General features: G+C 37.3%; 1 protein-coding gene and 2 long non-coding RNA genes across 3 annotated transcripts; 2 read left to right on the forward strand and 1 right to left on the reverse strand.

The window, feature by feature from the left end:
• The first annotated feature begins 585 nt into the window (after positions 1 to 585).
• On the forward strand, positions 586 to 5,588 carry LOC143718647 (uncharacterized). Its single transcript, XR_013196462.1, has 4 exons — positions 586 to 772; positions 4,364 to 4,526; positions 4,620 to 4,909; positions 5,184 to 5,588. It is a non-coding gene; the product is annotated as an uncharacterized LOC143718647 (long non-coding RNA).
• Positions 5,589 to 5,688: 100 nt separating this feature from the next.
• On the forward strand, positions 5,689 to 8,341 carry LOC143718631 (sterile alpha motif domain-containing protein 3-like). The gene is made up of 4 exons (XM_077209658.1): positions 5,689 to 6,120; positions 6,482 to 6,637; positions 6,750 to 6,839; positions 7,976 to 8,341. Exons 1-4 carry the CDS (start codon positions 5,794 to 5,796, stop codon positions 8,297 to 8,299), a joined length of 897 nt encoding a protein of 298 aa, XP_077065773.1. The 5' UTR covers positions 5,689 to 5,793; the 3' UTR covers positions 8,300 to 8,341.
• A 2,296-nt stretch (positions 8,342 to 10,637) lies between these two features.
• LOC143718658 (uncharacterized) lies at positions 10,638 to 17,934 on the reverse strand. Its single transcript, XR_013196475.1, has 4 exons — positions 17,912 to 17,934; positions 17,695 to 17,828; positions 16,683 to 17,623; positions 10,638 to 12,318 (listed from the first exon to the last, which is right to left on the reverse strand). It is a non-coding gene; the product is annotated as an uncharacterized LOC143718658 (long non-coding RNA).
• Positions 17,935 to 18,477: the final 543 nt, after the last annotated feature.

Raw genomic sequence — 18,477 nt, forward strand, 5'->3', positions numbered from 1 at the left:
AAACGTTTTAACTTCAGACTTCATTTTTCCGCAAACAACGCATATTTTGCCTTTTCTAGCAGCTATTTTATTAATCGTCATCGGCTTTACTCTTTACGATTTTGGATTGCTGCTTCAACCTAAGAAACGTCATAACACACACACTGTAAAAAATAATTGCCATTTCAACTTTTTTTTTTTTGTAGACACAACTAAATTTGTAGAAATTGTCCAGACAACAAGAACATTTAAGTTTAATTGTCCTCAACTAAGCTGAAAGTTGAATTAACTAGTATAACTAGTTGTTTCAACTAGAAAATGCATGTTGATACAATTGCACATACTCCAACAAAATATTTTGTATATTTACTTAATAAAATCCTCTTAACAATTTGCAAGAGTAAATTCTAAGTAGGCTACATTTTACTGCTCTAACATCAAGAACAATTCACTTGTCATTATCAGTTAAAATATATTCTACCGAAAGCAATATTCATAAAGTAATATGTAATTATATACATATAGGTGCATATTTAAATGTTTATTTAAGAATTTGTAGTTTTCATTGAATTTTAATACTACCATGTACAAAAATAAGATGGTTAATTTAATACATTTTAATATACCACAAGGATCCTTTTGTTTTCAGTACTATAGATTTTCGCGGGCTTTACTCTGTGTAGCTATCGCGAGATGTAAGCAGGACTAAACTCAATCAGTCAGTTAACGTTACAGCACAGCAGGAGTCTTCATTCAGCATCGTCAAACAACCATCGTCTCTGCATATAATAAGGTGAGTTCAATAATTATGATACTAAACTAATCTGGTCGAATTTTAATCCTAATTAATGGATTGATTACAGTTTTGCACGATGCTATCCGTAATGTAAGCAATTCGTAAAATGGCGCCGAAGAAGCACATAACGTAGATTTCGGATAAAATTGTTGATCATAGTAGTGTTTAAAATGTATTCAATTTGCCTGCTTTTGGACTAATATTGTATTTAGAGTTCGATTAATTAATATTAGATAGCAGGTACGAACTGAGCACCGGAAGGCTTTTCCAAAGAATGGGCCGGCCGCTGCCACTCACAAAGCCGCGGTATGTATTTTAGCAGTGCCGAGTGAGGTGTAACGTCAACAGTGACTGACAGGACGATGGGATGCGCAAGAGAACTTTTAATAAAACGTGCATTTCTTCGTTTAATATAAGTGAGTTCGTATTCGTTTTATCACTGTATTTTCATTAAAATAACGATAAACAACAAACTAAGCATTCATTTCAATGTAGGGTTACTTAAATAGATTTTTTTTTTTACTACAGCATGAGTAGGTTAACGTTAAGTTAACGTTAGACCTAAACCATAACATCCATCTTTTTCATTTAGTTAAATGTTTGGTGTTTAATATAAGCACAGCTGTCAATCAAATTTCTCTTTATTTAAAAATCCTACTTTTGTGAACTAGTCCTAGATTTTTAGCATAACCTAAAGTTACTGCAGTGTAACATAATTCTCTGGACTTTTTAAAGCAATAATTATCAAACGTTGAACTTTACCATAGATAGCTATAACAGGGTTATTTAGAAAATTAATGTGGCCAAACATACCCTAACACCTTTAAATACTAAAGGCATGTTAAATGCTGCTTGCAGCAGTATTTAAATATTGTCATCTCTGTGATATTTAATACTTTTCTTTGAAAATGTTCCATATGTGCAGAGTGTGTGATTGCCTGAACTGCTATGCCTTGATTAGGGAGTTGATATGACATTATGTTGCAAACGACTAAATGATTGAAAAGCTGTACACTACTTAATGTACATGAATATTAATTGATGTTTGTACATTTTCAGGAAATGGTCCCCCCCTTCCCTGGATTGTGACAGTTTCAATGAAATGGACATGCAAGCTTTGCTCATATAGTTCATCGAATCAACGCACAATAACAAGGCATTATACACTAAAGCACGGACACTACAGCAGGTTTTGTCCCTTACCATGTTTGTATAAGGATTGTGTTTGTACATTCAAAAGACAAATTGACCTGAAAAGGCATTTGAGGCAGCATGGGCCATCACAAAATTCATCAGAACCCCTAACTGTTCAGATACTATGTGACTTATGTGGTTTTTCAGAACCCTGCCACCTTCGCCAGTATTTGGCACATTTACGCTGCCATCTAAAAAATAAGGAAACTGTGAAATGCCCTTATCAGCAGTGTTCATTCCGTTCGAACGTGTACTCCACATTTACAGCACATCATAGTCGTTTTCACAGTTCAGGTAGCGTAAAGGACTTTCGACCAGAATTGTTTCGTGAGAATTATTCTAATTTGGATGAAGACAATCAAGGTAGTGCATCTGTGGTTGAATTGGATGAGTCCATTTCTGATGTTGAAGAACATGATGATGCCAATGATGAGGTGTATCTGCAGCGAAAACTGGCATCTCTTTTTTTGCGAATGCAAACACTATTGCACGTTTCAAAGTCAGCCACTCAAGAAATAATAGATGGGTTTTATGAGGTCAGTGTCCTCACAGGAGAACTAAGCAAGAAATGTATAGAACAAATTCTGCTGCAAAACAATGTTAATTTAGAAACATCAACACTGATAACAGAAACTTTAGACAAAACGATCCCTCTTTCTTTCTTGTCAAGGACTGGTCCATTAGGCACTGACCACAAGAGGTCTTCTTTTTTCAAGGAAAACTTTAAGGTTATTGAACCTATTGAGTACATTTTAGATTTAGATAAGGGTAGAAAAAAAGTTTATGTCCCGATTTTACCTGTACTGAATGAGTTGTTAAATAGAGATGATGTCCTTGACAAAGTTTTACCTGAGAAGGTTTCTGGGTTAAACTCTGGGGTGTATGAAAGTTTTCTTGATGGACAGTATTTCAGGGAAAATCAGTTTTTCTCAGCAGAAGTATTACGTATTGCGATAGGGTTGTATATTGATGACTTTGAAGTTTGTAACCCATTAGGCACTTCAAGGAAAAAGCACAAGATTTGTGCCGTGTATTGGGTTCTGGCTAATCTACCACTTCGGTTTAGATCATCTTTATCATCTATTAATCTTGCACTGTTATGTTACAGCAATGACTTGAAAACCTATGGATATGCTGCTGTTTTAGAACCACTTCTTAGAGACCTTGAACATCTTGAAAATCAAGGTTTGTACATCAAAAGACTAGGGGCACATGTTCAGGGAACAGTTGCTTTTGTATCTGCAGATAATCTAGCAGCCCATACACTGGCAGGTTTCCAAGAATCCTTCTCTGTTGACAAATGTTGTAGGTTTTGTCTTGCGAGTCGAAAGGACTTTCAAACTGTACCAGTTAGGAGTGGATCATTCGCACTCAGAAATAAACTTTCCCATGATGGCCATGTTTTGTGTCTCAGTAGAGATGAAACACTAAAAAGTGTTGAGGGTGTAAAGGCTAGCTGTGTTTTGAATAGACTAGAACATTTTCATTCATCAACAGGTTTTCCACCTGATGTTCTACATGATCTTTTTGAAGGAATTGTTCCAGCAGAGCTCTGTTTGTGTCTGTCAGATTTGATTGAAAGAGGCTTTTTCACACTGAATGATTTAAATAGTGTCATCCAAAACTTTACTTATAAGTTTTCTGATAAGACTAATAGACCTCAGAAAATACCTATAAGGTTCAAAGCTAAACGGACAATTGGAGGAAATGGACATGAGAATTGGACACTATTGAGACTACTTCCTTTCATGATTGGTCATTTGGTTCCTGAACATGACAAAACCTGGGGTATAATTTTGGAGTTAAAAGTGATTGTTGAACTTCTGGCTTCACCTACGTTTACGGAAGAATCTGTGTGCTTTTTGGAGTCAAAAATTTCTGACCACAGGCTGTTGTTGCTGGAGGTTTTTCCTAACTTCAAATTGAAACCTAAACACCATTTTGTGGAACATTATCCTAAACTTATCCATTGTTTTGGACCTTTATTGAACTTCTGGACAATCCGCTTCGAGGGAAAACATAGCTTTTTTAAAAAAGTTGTCCGCGATGTCAACAATTTTAAAAACATTTTACTCACTTTAGCCACAAAACACCAACTTATGTTTGGCTACTATCTTGATATGTCCAGCCTTTTCAAGCCAGAACTTGAAGTACAGAGTGTTTCTGTTTGTTCTCCTGATATATTGGACCATGGCCTAAAGCAGGCAATTAACAGGAAATATGAAGATGTTGCATCTGTTTCCCTGGCAACAACATTTTCTCTGCATGGAACAACATATTCAGAGGGAATGTTCGTCTCCGTTGGCAGCACAAGTGGGCTTCCTGATTTTGGGAAAATTGTCAAACTGCTCATAGTGGCTAACAAGGCATTGTTCGTTGTTGAACCTTTTTCAGCTGTGTACTTGGAACATCTCGGATCTTTTGAACTGTTTAGACAACTGTCTGCTGATCTCCTTCTGCTACAACCTGAGGAACTAAACCACTATTACCCACTGTATTCCTACACCATCCAAAGACGGCTTCTTCTTACACCCAAAATATTTTTACTTCATTAAAGGTACACTCAGTCATTTGAATTATGAACTTTTGAAAGTATAATGTTGCTTTTTTAAAATATGCTAGTAAGGTATTGTTCATTGAACATTTTCAGCTGTGCACTCGGAGCATCTTGGGTCTTTTGAACTGCCTAACCAACTCTCCGCTGAACAACTTCTGCTCACTCCAAGAGACTTTTTACTTCATTAAAGGTACACTCAGTCATTTTAATTTTTATGAACTTTTGAAAGTATAATGTTGCTTTTTTAAAATATGCTAGTAAGGTATTGTTCATTGAACATTTTCAGCTGTGCACTCGGAGCATCTTGGGTCTTTTGAACTGCCTAACCAACTCTCCGCTGAACAACTTCTGCTCACTCCAAGAGACTTTTTACTTCATTAAAGGTACACTGTCATTTTGTGATGTATCAGTTTACAGCAGGCACATACTGTGCAGCAATTAGTGAACGAGAAATGTAAACGGGTCACAGCTCAACAATTATTTGCACTCTCCCAAATATATTTTAAGGGTCGCACAGATTAGTTTTCTGGAGCATATACAACCAAAATGGTTGCAATTTCAAGCCTTGTATGACCAGCTGCGTATTGCTACTTGTATTTTGATAAGCCCTTCTAATGGGACATTCGGTTATTTCCCTTCTGTGTTTTACACATTTAGGATGTTGCTCAGGGTTGTGTTGTCACCAGATGACATCAGGAAGGTGGTGATTGATGAGCTGCCAGAAAGCGTTGAAGATCTGAAGTTGATTTTGAGGTCTAAACTTAATCTGGATGGGGAGTTTGTGTTACAATATGAAGATCCAGATTTCCAGAATGATTTAGTCAATCTGACAAGACTAACAGATTTACCTAAGGAGAGAGCGACACTGAAGATCATCCAGAGGACACCACCAAATGAACAGTTTAATGACCGCAGTAACCATGACACCGCCAGCACATCTGCATCATCATTGGTGTCGGGTACACCCAGTCAATCAAAGGTCTGGCCTGAGCCCTTCATCATTCCAAGTTTTTCATATGATGTGGAACTGAAGCTCCGGCGATCAAATGATGCACACGCAAAAGATGGTTTCCTTTTGGATGTTACAAAGGAACTTAAAACTGAAATCCTAAACAAACTTGCAGAAGTTATGTTCAATTTTAATCTATACCCATTACGGGAACAAATTGAAAGCGTTGCCAAAGCCTTGGTTGAAAAACATCCGTGCTTAAAGGAGCCAGGGTCTTCGGGTGGCTGGTACTGCTGGAAGTTCAGTTTGAATTTTAAAATGGGAAACTTCAGGCAGAAGTTGCGTGTAGCAGGATGTCCAGCACTGTCAGTCTCCACAGATGGCACAGGTAAACGACGCCTTAAGAAGCCGAGGCGGTCTGAAACCAATTTTTTGCCTGATATGCCAGAAGGCGAAACCACCAGCTCCCTCGAAGAAGAAAGGAAAGCTCTGCTGATAGAGGTTAAAAAGAAGAACCCTAATAACAAATTCATTGATGCTGCCATGGCAAGCACATATGCTCTAAGGAGAAAAGAGATCATTGATAAAGAGCCACTAGTGAGTGATGTTCAATCCAGATGGCCAGCGTTATTCACGGAAAGACAGGTATTTAGAGGCATTTTCAAACATTAAATGCTTTCGATATTAAGAATACAATTGTTCATGCTGCATTAATTGCATAAAATATTTTTAATGCGTTAAACTGAAAGAAATTGGATGCATGCGTTCATCTTAACAGCACTTATATTTATATCTATCATTAATCACTGGACGTGATCTGGTTGGTTTTGAATGAGAAACAGAGTATGTAACTCCTTTTGCATCATCTTTTTGGTCTGTCTCACCCAAATCCTGTAATATTGGTTTAGAAGACAGTTAATTAAACTACTATAATCATATAATAATTAGTAATGAATAATAGAATATTAATTTGAGTCACATGGTCTTTTTTTTGTTATGCTTTTAGATTGTTGCTGAATTTAGCCGTCTCTTGTCTGCTGACCTTATGAGTTCATTCTATGGGGGCTTAGATGAACTTCTCCCCAGGTTTTTGGAGCTTTACAAAAACATGGACCATGACAGTGTACAGCTTCATAAAATCCTCCAATGGCTTGATGCTGATGTAAGTATTTCTTGTAAACCAATAAGGGTTTTGTGAAATGTTTTGTTTTGAACCCACATAATACAACATATGAATATATTTCTTGTGTGTTGTGTGCATACTGACTTTTCAGGACTCGAACCAGAACAAGCGAACTGCTGTCCTTCTTGGCTTGCCCCACTTCCTTCGTGAGAACTCCTCCAGTTTTTTGAAGTCTTGTGAGGTGTGTTTATAAAGACAGCCAATACTTGTAAAAGAGGTTAATTGTGCTCTTTGAAAATTGTCTCTAATACAGAAATGTATTTTAATACTACTGTAGGGATGTCACGATTCATTCGCAACCGGTTGAAAATAGATTAAAATGTGATGATTCAAGTCGGTTGATGTTAAACGATTTGCGATTCACGTTTTACACAGCAGGGATAATCAACTGATCTGATTCAAATCAAGTTCAAAGAAACATGCTTTTTTGTATACTCGTCATCACGTTGGAATGGTCGTGTAAGTACCGCCCCATTGTTTACTAGCGATTTTGAGACAAATTTAATATAAAACTATGTAAATGGCGCAGCAGGATTTTGAACAGCTGGGCGCTTCAGACAGTCGCTGAATGACGCTGCCGGTGTTCAGGTGTCATCTGTTCAGAAAAAGTTTTTTTATTATATATATTTATATATATATATATATATATATATATATATATAAACAATCTAGATAAAATATGAATGCCCTGGCAGTGGCAAATAGCTTTGGTTTTATATTTGATTTGATTACATTCATGTTTAAGTTGAGATTTACAATAAATATTTCAACTGTGTAAAGGGAATATTGCTGTTAAAATGCACCTTAATTGATTAAAGTGTTTGCAAACCACATTTTATAGCACTTTTGTTTATATAGTACTTTTAAAATAAAAGTGTGGAATACACTACTTTTGAATTAATTATTGAATCTTGCGATTAATCGTAGAAAATCATGCGAATAATCACGATTAAAAAAAATAATCGTTGCAGCACTAGTATTTATACAGAACAACTTGAGGGTAGGGATGTCCCGATACCATTTTTTCTGAACCCGATCCGATACCAACAATTCAGACTATCGACCGATACGTTCCGATACCAGCGCAGTTTAAAAAAAAAAATCAAGTAGAATTTCTATAACTCTGTGTGTTGAACTGATAATCACTCTTGTGTTTTAAACGCAATATACTTAATACAGACAACTTCATTATAAAGAAAAACAACAAAAAAAAAAAAAAAGATCATAACCTATGACAAAAATTCTGTTATAAACTAGATTAGTGGATAACCATGTCGTGTGGAATGGGTTGAAACCTTTTTTCTTTTCTTTTTTCAGCCATCCAGTGAAATTGAGGATGTTGTGAAAGGAACTGACGTGGGCATTCTAATTGTAACTGAGGAGCAGCAATGTGATGTGCTTCCCAAAGACACAATTGATGTCGCTCTCATTTTGGAGGAACATCTTGTTGTCACTGACATCTCCGATGTCCCCAAGGCATTTGGACTCCTGATGGGTCTTCTTTATGTTGTCAATATCGACTACCCCAAGACAATGAAATACACCTTTGAAGCTCTGCAAAAACTTGTTATGAACATTGGTGGGAGCAGCTGTTCATCACGTGTTCATGGGCTTCGCAACAAGCTCTTGCGCAAAAAGTAGACGTTTGAAGGAGCTTTAGGCTTTTTTGTGCCTTTTGCTACTTTTAGAGTGCACGTTTAAAGTCTGTCATGTTCTGACTTCGACTATGCATGTTTACACATCTCATGAACACAAATGGAAAAGGGATACACCCCAAAATGTAAATTCTGTCAGTAATTACTCACCTTAATGTTGTTCCAACCCCGTAAGATGCCTTTAGTCTTGCTTACAAATCACTACAAAAAAAAGTGATTTCAGTTGATCTGTTGACAGGAAATTACTTGTTCAACTTAAATGTGAATGAAAGAGTTGTCTATCATTAAATAAATTAATGCAAGGCCAAATGTGTTGTCTTTATTTTAAATTCAAGTTAAAATATTTTTCCAGTTGACATAACTTGACTTGTGTTGACTGGACTAGGAAATTATGGTTAATTTCACTCTAATGGGAAGTTACTTCAACAAAAGATATATTGTCAAGTTGACAAAAAAATTTAAGGCAGCGGGGTAACAAAAATTTTTAAGTTGACTCAACAAATTGTTTTTTACAGTGCAGGTGAGGTAAGAACTTCGTAGTTGTATATTGCAAATTAGTAGCAGCTTACTCTCGTGCAATTGAGGAACGATCGTGATTTTGTACAAAAAATAAAATAAAATACAGTCAAACAAACCCCTACAGTATTAAAATCGCTACATATAATTGTTGAAAAGGTTATAGTGTGCGTTATTTGTTTTCTCTTTAACTTCCTTCAGCTCTTTTCATGTTTGGGGGGTCGGATTGTACAAATTATGAAATATTCGATATCCCAATTTTGCATATCGTCCAGACAACAATTTGGATATTATCGTCTAAACGATATATCGCCCACCTCTACTCGTACGTTCCTATTTGTGAGGTATTAAGGACATAGTGTTCTCATGAGGACATTTGGGACCAAATACAAACTGAGTTGATCATAGAAAAAGATGAACTTGTTCTAAAAGATTATCGAGATGGACTTCATTTCAAAAACCACGAATTTTTTGCTGGTAACCCACAAGCCCTAAGGCTACATATTTATGAGGATGAATTCGAAGTTTGTAATCCCCTGGGGTCTAAGCGTAACAAGCACAAACTGTGTGCAATTTACTACACAATTGGAAATATGGGTACAAAGTATTGCTCTCAGCTGAAACATTCATTTAGCTTTACTTGTTCCTTGTGAAACAACTTGGATTAGATGAAATTTTGAAGCCATTGATAGATGATCTTAAAAAGCTTTCATCAGAAGGAATTACTGTACTTTCGTGCAGCTGTCGCCGTTATATCTGCTGATAACCTTTCCTCTCACTTAATAGGTGGATTCAGCATGTCATTTAATGTTGGTAGTAGAATTTGTAGGTAATGCATGGCCACACACAGCAACATTAAGAGATGTTTTAATGAATCTGACTTTGTTTTAAGAACTACTGATGTTCACAGATACCACTTGGAGTGTGTAAAGAAAAATCCTGACACGAAAGCCATTTATGGTGTTACCAGAGGTTGTCCTTTTGACAAACTAGACTACATTAATGTCACAACCTCACTTCCACCGGATGTGATGCATGACTTTTTTGAAGGTGTAGTTCCTCTAGTGTTGCGCATTGTTTTAAGTAAAGCTCACAGAGAAAAAATCATAACCATACAAGAGTTTAACGAGGAGCTGAGAAAACTTACTTTTGGACAGAATGATAAAAAAACAAGCCTGTTCCTCTTTCTGAAAAACTTCTGCATAACTGGAATGTAGTAGGGTCTGCCTCACAGAAATGGTGTTTATTTTGCCTATTGCCCTTTTGGTAGCACACAGAATCCCTGTAGCTATTGGCATGTCTACCTACTTTGTAGTGAAATTTCTGACATAGTAATGGCACCAGTTCTTTCTAAAAAAAGAATGGCTTCCCACTCTTGATCTCTTAGTTTCTGAGTTTTTGTCATGTACAGTTGAAGAGTTTGGTGATGTTCTCACTCCAAATGAGAGTAATGGATTAAATAATGAGATTTTGATGTTATGCTATGGGCCTTTGTGTTCTTAATGGTGTTTGAGGTTTGAAAGCAAACATCAATATTTCAAACAGGTTGCTAGCACTTGTAAAAATGTTATTAACATTTCAGCCACTTTAAGTAACCGACATCAGCATAGACAGTGTTGGGAATTGTCTTCTGTTAATATGTTCGGGGAATATGAGAAAGTTGCTGGATGTTGTGTGAGCACACCATTTCAATCTTTACCTTCAGCTCTACAGCATTCAATAAGCGTGAACAAGAAGTACAGCCATGTAAATTTGGAAGGCAAACAGCTTCAGCGTGTAACAGAAGTGGAGATGAATGAGGTCAAATATTGTGTTAAAGACGTGTTTACTTTGGGTCACCTCCATACATAAGAAGTTCCATTGTTTTTCCAGATTAAGTACATTCTTAACATTTACACAGACTGGTTATTGTGTGGCAAGCTGTTAATTCCTGAATCCTTTAGTCGTCATTATTACTCATACTGTGTGAAATATGAGAATGAATGGACTGTCCTCTCACCTCGTGAGGAGGTTGATTACCAGGCACTAGATGCCTACAGTGTTGATGACAAATTATTTATTAGCACTAGGTATTCTTGCTGAAGAACAACTGCCGTTTGTGCAGCACATGATATAACCTGTTTAATTAACTGGATATCAATTTAGAACAGTACTTTTAATTATAACAGTTCCTGATTTGTAAGGATTCTACAGTATAGACAATACAATTTCTTATATTCCTGTTACTTTGTTCGAAGGTGTTCCGGTTTTAAAGGACTTTTTCATAACTCTGATTATATTTGCTGAGTAATGTCTGATGAGCTGCGATTGTCTGCGATTGACAATTCATTGTCTCGACTCACACCTGATGCTGTGAGATGATTTTGTATAAGAAAGTTCATAAATAAAATCTGTTAAATCTGCATATCTGTAAGCCAGTTTATTTATCAAAACTTCTTTGTCATTGGGGCCCTGGGAATTATTTTAATATGGTACAATTTTGTGCTTTTATTGCATTATGCACAATTGTTTCTTGGGGTACAAAATTGTCCCTTAAATGGTACAAAATTATAAGGTACAATTTTGTACCTCACATTAAAGGTACAAAAGGGTACCCTTCAGGGTACCACCCCAGTGACGGCCACTTGTACCCTAAAAGGTACAGTTTTGTACTTTTTTTTTCTGACAGTGTAGAACTTCCGGGTCAATAGTAAGTGACCCGGAGTTTGAGTTATTAATTTATAGCTGTTAATATGACTTGCGGCTTGCCAATTATTAACTGGAACTATAGAAATAATATTCTGTAATTTTCTAGTTTTATAGAGGTAGCATTTTGGCTGTTTTTAAGCATTTATGTTCTTTTCATCTGAGCCACCCCTGTATTGTAATCTTGTGTTGGTATGTGCCAATCCCAGGGGTGCTTTCAGGCCTGTAAAGCCTAGTATCTTCATTCTTTCTGGAGCGTGGGGTGAGAGGACATAAGTCTGTCGATGCTCAAAATATATTGACTTGTGTAAAGGTCAATTTCCAAACTGCTGTAAAAGTTTGATTGACATGAGAGCCAAAAAAACAAAACAATTTACTTTATGTAGACTTTAAAGACTGTGTTTTTTATTTTTTATTTTTAGTGCCTTTCAATGGCTTTAATTGGGGTAAATAAAAAGATCCCATCTGTTCAAACTCCTACAACAACTCCTGAGTGCTTACATCTGCTCACGACGATTCAGGCACGTCTACCCATAACAGATGCTCATCCACTTGAGTCACACTGACCCAGCAGTCTGCCTTCACATCATATGGCTCAGTCTCATTGGTGAGACTAAGATCAGTACATCCTCCAATGGCCAATAGGATCGATGGGGGCAGACGTGGTTGATGCAATTTGTTGATCAGTTGACGGCCGAGTTCTGAGTTGGTGGGTTTAGACATGCAGACTTCATTCTCCATTACTAGTGCAGTGCAATTTACATTGTTGATGACGTAGGCTGCTGTCATCAACCCCAGTCAAACCTGAAGCACAAGGGAGAGTTTAGACTTTCAGAGACTGTTGCAAGACTTTTACTATTGTACTGTTAGGATTTCCAAAATGACTAAAGACATCAAGTCGTTTTATGAAAAATGTTTCAAAATTGAGTTACTGCTTAAAACAAGAATAAAAAAATCTGTCAGAAGTGCAAGAAAAATAAACTTTGAATTAAGTTTATTTTTCTTACCGCATGTGTAGATTTGAAAATCATGCTTTCCCCATTATTGTTGAATTACAGAAGCTACACCAGTTCCCCTCTTTTGCCAAGAGATTTCTATTTATTAGAGAGAAACAGGCATATAAGAATAAGGCTACAGGTGGAGGTCTTCATTCCAGATCCTCTCACCCCATCATGCCTTTATGTTTTTCTGTGGTGTTACACTAAGGATTGAGCTTATACCAGAGTTTCCGCTAGGAAAAAATGGTTTCGTTTTACGGAAATTTGGATGAAAAGCCGGTCAAATATCACCTCTTAATTAGTCAAGTTGAGGAAAACTGGAGGCAGGCTATGTAACTTAAAAATGACATAATCAGGTCGTATAGAATGCAACATGTTGCAGTGGCGGCTGGTGATAATTATTTTTGGGGGGGCGGGGCGAAAATAAATTTCAGATCGCTGTTTGAGGTCTCTTACCCCCGTTATTGTCCACAAAACTTCAGTGCCGACACGTTTCTTATGACAACCGCGGGTGAAGCTCGTCCTCAGTCACTGGCTGCGGCCGGATTTGTAAATCGGGTTGGTCCGGTCCGAGATCCTTTATCCTTATTTTTATTTTTTTCCAGCGAACGCCTTGTGAAAGGGTTTTTTTGTAAATCAATGACGGGTTAAATTTGGTTTAACTGCTGCCATTATCTCTACGAAAGTGATCAGCCTAGCAAGGTTTTGTCAAAGTCCAAGAGCGTAAAGTTGAATGACAGGTGAAGAGAACCAATCAGATTGGATAAAATAACATGCATCAAATTCTGATTTGCCAGGGACGCAGCGACCAGGAACGGCGGTGCCCCAGCGCTCTCTATTGACGATCCGCCACTAGCCTAACTTTCAAATAGACAGAAAAAAACATGAACGTCCGGTGGTGCTGGAGCTTTCTGGCTCTGGACATCGGAGGCTTCAGGCGTTTCTGATTCACCATCGTCTGTCGCGTCTGGCCTCTGAAAAAAGCTTTTAAAGGTAGTCTGCCTGGGCCTGGCCATATTTGAAACGTCTCTCAATCGTTCGTTGTTTAGGTCTACTGTATACAGTAGGTGGCCAACCAGAATAATACTTTTACAGCCGCTGTTCTGCCGCGGCGGTAAAATTTCTGGTGTATTTGCTGCCTTTTACCGCAAAGAGGCGCTACAATCACAGACTTTGAAAAGTGTCCGTTTACCCGTTTATTCTCTTTATTGCGTAATCTCTGCCGCCGCGCTGCGGCTCATTCAGAGCGATTGAAAGCTGGTAGCAGATGAATTCAAGTGAAATGTAGTTAAAATAATTCATAATCACAATACTGAAATTACTGAAATTAAATTGAATATATAATGAAAACTTAAAACATTGCAATATAAACATATTAGGCTACATCAATGAGGCTTTGCAAGAGCATAAGGCCGTGTGTCCACCAAAGCGTTTTTTCACACAGCTGGCATAAAATTCCAATTGTTTTCAATGGGAGCGCCGCGTTTTTTAAACGTCATGAGCGTAACGAGGCGCTGAGCGTGTATTTAACGCTCAAGCGCTGAGCGCCCGGCGTTTTTTACTGGTCGCCGAGAGTTGAAAAATGTTCAACTTTGGGTAAAACGCTGCGCTCATCACTGTCACTTTTTACACAGCTGTCCAATCACAGTGGAGGAGGGGCGGGACAAATACCACACTGACCAACTGTCACAACATTCTTTATGTACAAAAACATCAAACAGCAGAGCTAACCGAACAAAATGGATGAAAAATACATTTTTAGTATGAAACTAATTATCTACGAAATCAGTTACAAGTAAACTGTGCTGCTGATATTCTGTATCATAGCAACGAATCGTCTCAACTGAAAAAACGCAGCGCTGCCAAAACGCTCTCAAGCCCCCACCGCTAGGCGTTTTCAGCAGAGCGCCTAGCGTTTTCAACCGGCTAAAAACACTTTAAAGGAACACACGGCCTAAGACTTTGACTGAACAGCTTTCATACGGTCGCTCTGTGGTCAACACCATGACATGAGCCTCACGGAGCTTCAAGCGTCCCGAGATCGAATCGCATTGTAGCATACTTGCTGTTAACCGATGTTGGCCGACAGCGTTAATGTTTTACCGTTCTTGATGCTTAACTGGTTACTTGCGAGTTGTTTTGTTTAATTAGTAATGGCAAATTAGAACATAAATTTGCTACATTTCTGTAGAGCCGCTGCACAGACAACAAAACTGATAAAGGAAGATAGTAAGCCGATTGCGTCAGAAAATGAAAATGAAGAAGCTTGTCTTTAGTCTGCTAAATTATTGTGTAAAAAAAACACTAAAATTACTTAAGTTTGAAACCCCATCGAACATTTCAAGGTTTAAATAAAGTGTCGGGACAGTTTTAATTTTATTTAAAACAGCTGCATCGAGTTTAGAGTTTATTTCCTTTGCGATGCAAAATAAGAAACACAGAAAATATTCTTGCAACATTTTAAATTTGTATTGCCAAAGAAATTGCAGCTAAATTAAACAATTAAAACAGTACAAAACGAAAATAGTCCAAAGCAACAAATTAAAAACATGCGTTTTTCTTTCCCTCTCTCTCTCGCGCTGGATCTCTTTTTAGCAAGTGTATTTAGTCTCCCTTGCTGCGCGCGCCGGGTCTCTGTCGAAATTAAACATTTCAGGGTAAAAACACAACATACAGCTGATAATACTGTATATGTCGCTGCGTGTCATCCATACAAATCGCGAAAAAAAATACTGTAATCAATTGTTTAGCCTTTGTTGCTTCAAAGACACAGCATGGCTTGTTGAATTCACCTTACAATAAAACGAGGTTGATCGCGAATTAAAGATCTCTGTATCTGCTGATCACTCCCATTCGTTTCTTGGCATGAACGCGTCGTCAACAGTTCATGTTTAGATAATGCCAGATTGTTGACAATCATACAAATGAACAAATCTTTTTTCGAGTCATTTCGTTCGTTGAATGAACGAAATGACTCAAAAAAAGATTCGTTCATTTTGATGAACGAGTTCGAACAGGAGAGTCACGAACGCGCATCATAGAACAGAGCGAGGCGAGCTTGGACCGTGTGGTACCCGATGAAGTCCATTATATGGAGAAAAATCCTAGAATGTTTTCATCAAAAACCTTAATTTCTTTTCGACTGAAGAAAGAAAGACATGGACATCTTGGATGACATGGGGGTGAGTAAATTATCAGCAAAAGTTTTAAAACTAATCCTTTAAGTTTTTTTTATTATTATTATTCAAATAAATCTAGAACCACGGTGCTTCATGGTACTGCTGCTAAACTATATAACATTTATAGAATAATTATGAACTTAAATGAAACGATTTCACAACATTTTGACAAAATAAATTATTTGATCTGTTTTTACATTTTAATTCAGGGCGATTTAGCCTACATTTAATTAGAGCGAGATTTTCACCCTTGTCATTTTCTCATTGGGAAGCGCTTACATGATGGATAAACTGGTACCTCTCGTTTTCATACGGATTACATAATCAGATAACATTTATTAGCCTAAATATTTAGACATTTAAAAGCTTTAGACATAGCCGATTTCTTATCGTGACTGAGCTGAGGCAAGTGGCTTTCGGTTCATTTTTGTGACGCGCAGTTCCCGGAGACAGAGACGACAGATAAACTTTTGCCGTTAGCCTAATATGAATAAAAGTTTACAGTTTTGAACGATGTAGGCTACTCTACTCTTATCTGTATGACTGAAAAATCACGGAGTAGCCTATTAAGTTATTTTAGCTGTTATGAGGAAAATAAATCCAAATGAACGCGCCGCCGCATTTGTCGAACACTAATTCAACATGCCAGAATAAAACCCGATTAAAATAAATCCCCGTCCCCCCTGGCAAATCGCACTTTATGTGGCGCGGCAGAGAGCAGACAATACAGAGGAGGTTCTAGTCTAGGTGGAACCAGCCCCAAAAACACAGACTACGCCACCCTGGGACTTTCACCCAGAGAATGATTTTCTTTACTTCCTAATTACAATACTACTAATATACTTAAGGACACGCGTACGTATACAATTCAGCCTTTTTAAAAGGGACAACAAACTTTATTTCAATAATTTAAAAAAAAAACAATTTAAAACACGTTCATACTTTAGGAAGGGGAACAGAGGGACAAATTATACTTGCTGCTGAAGCTTACCAGTGCAGGAGAAGGAAGTCACGAAGGCAGGAAGGAATCCCAGGAAAAGTTACCCACGTGAAGACACACAAACACTACAAAACACGACAGTGGACACAGCAAAGAAAACGGGGTAGACAACACAGCACACAGGAAGGGGACACCACCACCCGGACACCAACACCACCACCCTCGGCTCTCAGCAACTGGAACACAAACAAACACGATCAAAAGGGGATTCACTCAACAACAAAAAATAAATATAATATTTAAATGAAAAGAACAAACTGAAATAATCTTCAGTCACAAAATAAACATGCTGCCAGAACCAGCAATGGTTCCAGAAAGGCAGTACAAAAAAACTAAAAAAAATATATAAATTCTAAGACACTTCTCAATAAACCAAGAAAAACAAAACAATAAGTATGATTAAAGTACAATGAGACTCACTTGGCCAAAGAAAACTAATTCAGTAATAAGACAGAATCAGACAAAATATAAATACATTAACGGAGTTTAGTTTAGTTAGTAAGTCACTGATAAAGAAAGAAACAAAAAACACATTTTAACTAAACTGAAAACAAAATAATGAAGTAAAGGAAAAGAAACAACTTAGCCAAATTATAACCATAAAGAGCCAAACCCCTCCAGCTGCGTTCCAACAGTTTAAAATTCTGGCCCATGTAAAACTGGAGGGTCACACACACACTCGACCGTATGGCCGTGATTGCCCCGTGGCCGTGAGACAGCGATCAGTAGAGTTGCTTGTATAAATGTTCAAAACGTACACAATCACATTAGAAAACAGCTGTCCAGGGCGGGTATACCGCAATCAAGTAGAGTCGGTGGTACGATGTTCGAAATACACGTTAGGCAAACAACAATCCAGGCAAAACAGCAGCTAACTTAGTGAATGAATGTTCTGCGGCTGAAGGAAATCTCCAGTTGAACCAGCCCGGTTACTGTTATTAATAAAAAAAAATAGTTAACCCCAAATAAAACAAATAAATCCTTCACCATGTAGCCTACATACCGATCAAGCAGCGTTTTGTGTCAACCCAGGAAGAAGCAGCTCAAAGGGTGCAAACATTGCAGGTAGCTTTCGGTAACATCCGCTTTTAAATGCGTTGAACGACGGGGTGGAGGACTAGCCCGCCAACTGGAGATCTACGAGCGTTCAATACATAGTAAACACAACGGCAGCTGATAATAGTGGAATAAGTGCAGAGACAACAGAGAAGCTACTTTACCTGTAACTCAGCAGCAAAACAACACGGGAGCCGGAAGTATGACGCAATTCCGTCACCAGCGAACAAGATGGCAGTCAGAAGGATTTTTTTTAATACTTTATTGAAAATAATCAATAATACAATCAAAGTAGTAAAGGTTAAAAAAGAAAAAAATATATATACCCACAAAACATAACACAAAAAACACAAAAAACCCCACAAGATAAATTAATCAAATAAACACATTAAATATAGTACAATTAATAATGTAGGCCTATAGTTTTTAATCAAGTGAGTTTTTGCAATATGTTGGCTACTTCTACACTGTTTATCATTTCTAAATCTATATTATATATTTTTTATTATATATTCAATAGGCTACTGCTCTAATATTCGATATACAACTTGTAAAAGCACTTTTAGGACATTTATATATATATATGACATTAAAAGACAATCTGAAAGCACTAAGGCCTGGCTTAATATAATACAAATAAAATCAAAAGCAAAGTGATGGTATAAAAAATATTGCATTTACATTTAGTCATTTAGCAGACGCTTTTATCCAAAGCGACTTACATTTGAGG

This window comes from Siphateles boraxobius, unplaced genomic scaffold, assembly GCF_051911475.1.
Source record: "Siphateles boraxobius isolate OS27281-9 unplaced genomic scaffold, OSU_SipBor_1 61, whole genome shotgun sequence".
Taxonomy (NCBI): domain Eukaryota; kingdom Metazoa; phylum Chordata; class Actinopteri; order Cypriniformes; family Leuciscidae; genus Siphateles; species Siphateles boraxobius.